This window comes from Otolemur garnettii, unplaced genomic scaffold (genome assembly GCF_000181295.1).
Source record: "Otolemur garnettii isolate 467f Iridium unplaced genomic scaffold, OtoGar3 scaffold00012, whole genome shotgun sequence".
Taxonomy (NCBI): Eukaryota; Metazoa; Chordata; class Mammalia; order Primates; family Galagidae; genus Otolemur; species Otolemur garnettii.
This window is the reverse complement of record NW_003852407.1, coordinates 15,704,615-15,709,777: the sequence shown is the minus strand read 5'-3', so window position 1 is coordinate 15,709,777 and position 5,163 is coordinate 15,704,615. Positions and strand designations below refer to the sequence as shown.

The 5,163-nt window shown below is 46.6% G+C and overlaps 1 protein-coding gene across 1 annotated transcript in view; it reads left to right on the top strand.

The window, feature by feature from the left end:
* Nucleotides 1-5,163, top strand: part of MOCOS (molybdenum cofactor sulfurase) — a 62,083-nt gene that overhangs the window by 6,502 nt on the left and 50,418 nt on the right. The window contains exons 2-3 of the mRNA XM_023510165.1: nucleotides 1,164-1,253; nucleotides 4,842-4,908. Coding sequence (XP_023365933.1) covers nucleotides 1,164-1,253; nucleotides 4,842-4,908 — 157 coding nt within the window. The remainder of the gene's footprint in view (nucleotides 1-1,163; nucleotides 1,254-4,841; nucleotides 4,909-5,163) is intronic.

Here is a 5,163-nt window from a genome sequence, read left to right as displayed (position 1 = left end):
AAAAAAAAAAAAAACCACTGAATTGCATACTTTAAGAGGGTGAATTTCATCATAGATGGATTATATCTCAATAAAGCTGTTACTATTACTAAACAAAAATTCATCCTGCACAAAACATTCATCTAAAACCCCTCCCCAAATGGATTTTAGCCAACTGCATGCAGCTGATAGATCCATGCTTAACAAAACAATAAATGTTTCATGAGCAAGTTGATGGATCCCTTCACCTTCTATGTACTTGAAAGTGTATCTCAGAGTTTGTTCTGTGTTTTCGGTACCCATCAAGTGTTAGGTGGATGTACAATGATTCTCTATTATAAATACATGCTGATGGACTTTTAAGTCATTTCAAGTTATTTGCTATTGCACACAGTGCTGCACCGAATACTTTTATATTCAGGTCATTTCACAAAGGTGTGGGTATTTATAAGCTAAATTCTTAGAAGAGGAATTGCTACATCAAAGGGTGTTTGCATTTTGAAGTGTGACCAAGATTGCCAAAGTGCTGTCATAGAAAAGTTGTACCAATCCACCTTCCTCCCAGGCACGTACCAGCATTTTGTTTCCCCACATCGTCACCCACATGGGGAGATAGCCAACCTTTGCTCTCTGCCAATCTGATCAGTAAAACACAGTAGCTCACTCTTACCTAAATTTGCATTTCTCTTTATGAGAGAAGCTAGAAGAATCCTTTACATTCCTGGTATTCTCTGAAGCTCTTGCTGACTGTGTCAGGACTGTATCGCAGTGTGGGAAAGCAGGATCAGTGCTCACCCTCAGGGAAGCCACACGGAACCTCCAGAGCAGGGTGTGAGTCACAGTGTGTAACAGCTTCGCCATCGTTCATCACAAACATCTGCTGGGTGCCTCCTCTGTATTGGACTCTGTTCTAATGCGCAAGAGAGTGAAAGTGAAAGAGCTGGGTTAATCAGGAAGGCTTTCTCCGGACTTGAAAGGCCCCTAAACGTGGTAATTGCGTTCTTCCAGGGCTCATACCTCTCTTGGATTAAGAAGCACATGTCAAGAGGCTCAGAGAACCCAGTGGCCTGGTGTTACATCTACACACGTTAAATGGGCATTGGTAGGGCTCATACAAACCAGATTTAGGTTGAAGGACTGGAATACCTACGAAAAACAACCTTCAGCTTTCTTTTTTCTTTTAGGAACTGTCTACCTTGATCATGCAGGAGCCACCTTGTTCCCCAAGAGCCAGCTTGAAAACTTCACTCGTGATCTGATGGAAAATGTTTATGGTAAAGAAGAACACACGGGGCTGGGTGCAGTGGCTCACTGCTGTGATCCTAGCACTCTGGGAGGCTGAGGCAGGTGGATTACCTGAGGCGGGTAGATTTTGAGACCAGCCTGAGCAAAAGCGATACCTGGTCTCTACTGAAAATAGAAAAACTGGCTGAGTGTTGTGACAGGCACCTGTAGTCCCAGCTATTTGGGAGGCTGAGGCAAAAAGATTGCTCAAGCCCCAGGTTTGAGGTTGCGGTGACCTATGATGCTATTGCACTCTACCTAGGGCAACAGAGTGAGACTGCCTCAAAAAGAAACCCCCACCAGGCTCGGCGCCTGTAGAACAGTGGTTATGGCGCCAGCCACATGCACCAAGGCTGACAGGTTCAAGCCGGGCCTGGGCCAGCTAAACAACAATGACAACTGCAACAAGAAAATAGCTGGGCATTGTGGTGGGCACCTGTAGTCCCAGGTACTTGGAAGGCTGAGGCAAGAGAATCGCTTAAGCCCAAGAGTTTCAGGTGCTGGCCCCATATGCCAGAGGTGACAGGTTCAAACCCAGCCCCGGCCAAAAACTGCAAAAATAAAAAAATAAAAAAGTCTAATCCCCACCAAAACGGATTTTAGCCAACTTCATGCAGCTGATATATCCATGTTTAATCAATGTTGGATGAATAGATAGGGACTGTACTGAGCACACACAGCTGAATAAGACCCCAAGGCAGCAAGAATGAGTGCCTGTGTAGATGGGGGCCAGGCAGGCACCCTGGGTCATTCTGTATCATACACATGTGGCCAGGACAGAAAGAGTGGCTGAGGGACACTTCCAGAAGAAGGAGTTACTTCCAGAAGGAGGGTTCAGTGTCAGAAAGGGGCAGAGAAGTTCAAAGTTCAAAGGTGCTGTGTTTGATGGTGGTAAGTGATCCTATACGGTGCAGAGCAAGGGGCAACAGGAGGAACATTCACTCACTCACTCACTCATTCATTTGCCCTGTGACTGTTTATTGAGCCACTATGCTGTGTGTGGGCTCAGTGCTGCAATGTGAGCAAAAGGGACGTAGTCCTTTTCTTCATGGAGACTGTGGTCTAGTTAAGTGATTTCCAGTTAAATGTAATTACCAACATGTGAAGGGCTATGAACAAAAAGTGCTTGGTGCCAGGGCAGCTTGCGTTTGCAGAGGCAGTGGGGTTGGTATGGGTATCAGGCAGAGCTTCCTTTGGAGTGAATGCTGGAGGCTGAGCTGGGTTCCTTTGGACAAGAGGAGAAGTATAGGCAGGTAGTAGTGACCATATGAGCAAAGATACCATAGTAGTTTCAAGAAATAGTCCAGGAGCGCAGAAGGAGGTCAGGAAAGGGAGTGGATCTGAATGTGGTGGGGGAAGCCCATGCAGAGGTTTGTAGATGCTCAGAGTTTGATCTGTATTCTATAATAGGAACAACGGATAGTCATGGAGGTTGTTAATCAGCAATATAACACGATCAGGAGATACTTGGAAAGGGAGTTTGAAATTATAGCGGCAGTAGCAGTCGTAATATTTATAATGACGATAGCCATAAATAACATTCACCAGTTACTCACTATGTGTCAGGTACTCTTCCAAATGCTTTGCACATATTATGTCTCTTCATCCTTACAATAACCCCGGAGGTTCTGGCATCACTCTTGTTTTACAGGTAAGGAAATGGGGCCCCGGAGAGGGTAGGTAACTAGCAAGTACGGAAGCTGGGGGGAGCTGGGAGCTGAGTCTCCAGGTGGTTTGGCTCCAGAGCCCAAGTACTCACCCTCCACGTCAGCCCCCCACCAGAGGGCTTGATCCCTGACAGTCCTGTTATGCCACACTAAGGGCCTTGAATCTTGGCTCTGGGCAGCCAGCAGATGTGCAAATCTGGGCAACAGTCTTCTGGAGGAACTTTATCTTGATTTTAATCCATGATTTGCAAAGAGACCTGCAATTCTCCTTCTTTGACTTTTGTAAGAGTCATAACCGTGGGAAAGGTGTCAGCCCAAGAGATAACACAGCCAAAATTGCAGGTCATCCAGTGACACAGAGCTGAAAACCAAACAGGAGAGGCAGTCAGGATGAGTGCGTGGTTACTAGCAATGTGGAGAGGGAATGTCTGATAGCTGCAGTGGCCAGAAACCAATGTGATCTAAAACAAAAACGGCCAGGCCTCCGTTAATGTGCACATGTAACTCCCAAGAGGTGCTGGAGCCTGGCCTTTGCCGGCCCAGCCCTACAGAGGTCTGTTGGGGGCTGAGTTTTGAGAGAGTTCATGATACTCTGGGACACACTCAGTAGGGACATCAGAAGGAGAGGAAAACTAGAAGTCAACAAGAGGGGCAGCACCTGTGGCTCAGTGGGTAGGGTACCCGCCCCATATACTGAGGGTGGGGGATTTGAACCCGGCCCTGGCCAAACTGCAACAAAAAATAGCTGGGCTGGGCATTGTGGCAGGCGCCTATAGTCCTAGCTACTCAGGAGGCTTAAGCCCAAGAGCTGGAGGTTGCTGTGAGCTGTGATGTCATGGCACTTTACTGAGGTGACAAAGTGAGACTTTGTCTCTAAAAAAAAGAAAAAAAATAGAGAAGTCAACAAGTAGAAGGGTGAAATTGGGAGGGCCTTTGTCCTTGAGAGTGGGTGGTACAAGGAGACAGGATGGTGCCCTTCACAAGCAGGAGATGGATGTATTTCTGAGGGAATGGTGCCAGTGGCGGCGTTGAGATCTGTAGGGCAATAGATAGAGACTCAGATCAAGTGGTGTTCATGGCTCTGCCCCATGGTTGGGGTAAAGGGCACTCCCTGAAGGTGTGTACTGGATTTTCTGGAGTAATTAACGGAGCCACTGGCCACCTGTCAGGAACTCATGGCACAGGCTCTCACCCTGGCCTGCCTCTGCGCTCACTTCCTGCTCCAAAATACTCTTCTAGCATTGCATCTTAGTTTACTAGTAAGGGAAGGGGTTTTATTGTTTTGACAGTTTTATTGAGTTATATTTTACATAGTGTAAAATTCTATTTCAGGTGTACAATGATTTTTAGTAATTTACCAAATGGTGCAGCCATCACCATAAATCACTTAGACATTAAGATCTCTCATGACCATTTACAGTTCTTCCCATGGCCACCCGTAGTCCCAGGCACCACTAATCTACTCCTTTCTGTATCTCAAGATAATTGTCCTGGCTGGGAATTTCATGTAAATAGATCCATGCACTGTGCGGTCTCTTGTGAACGGAGGCTTTCATCTGGCATGTTGTTGAAGCTCTTTCATGACATGGCCAGTCGTTTGTTCCTTTTTATTGCCAAACATTTTTCAATTTTATGGCTGTCTACCATATTTTGTCTGTTTACCAGTTGATAGATATTTATGTTTCCAAAATTTGGCTTTATAGATAAAGCTGCTATGAACATGCATGTTTAACTGTTTTTGTGCACCTAGGATTTCATTTCTTTTGGGGGGATACATAGGAGTGGAATTGCTGGGTCATCTGGTAGTTTTATGTACAGCTTTTCGAGAAACTGAGGGAGTAGCTTTGGAAGGAACACAAAAGAAGAGGCCATAAGTAGTGGCTTGATGGCTTTATCTTTGTAACCTGCCAGGTAATCCTCACAGCCAGAACATCAGCAGCAAGCTCACCCATGACACTGTGGAGCAGGTGCGCTACAGGTGAGTGACAGGGACTCCTGCCTGGACGGGCACACTGAGGGGGACAGAGGAGATTCTGCCAGAATCCCTCAAAGCTTCAGAGTTGGTGTCAGAAGATCACATTTAGTTAAAAGGCAATGGGTGAATGTGGAAACACAGCAGAGCCAGGGCAGGAAGGCGAGGGGAGCAGGGCAGCTGGGAAGCTTAAGTGGGCAGCTCTGAGGTGCTCGGAGGTATTCTCTGTGGCTCGGGACTGGTGCCAGAGTGACAAGGAGC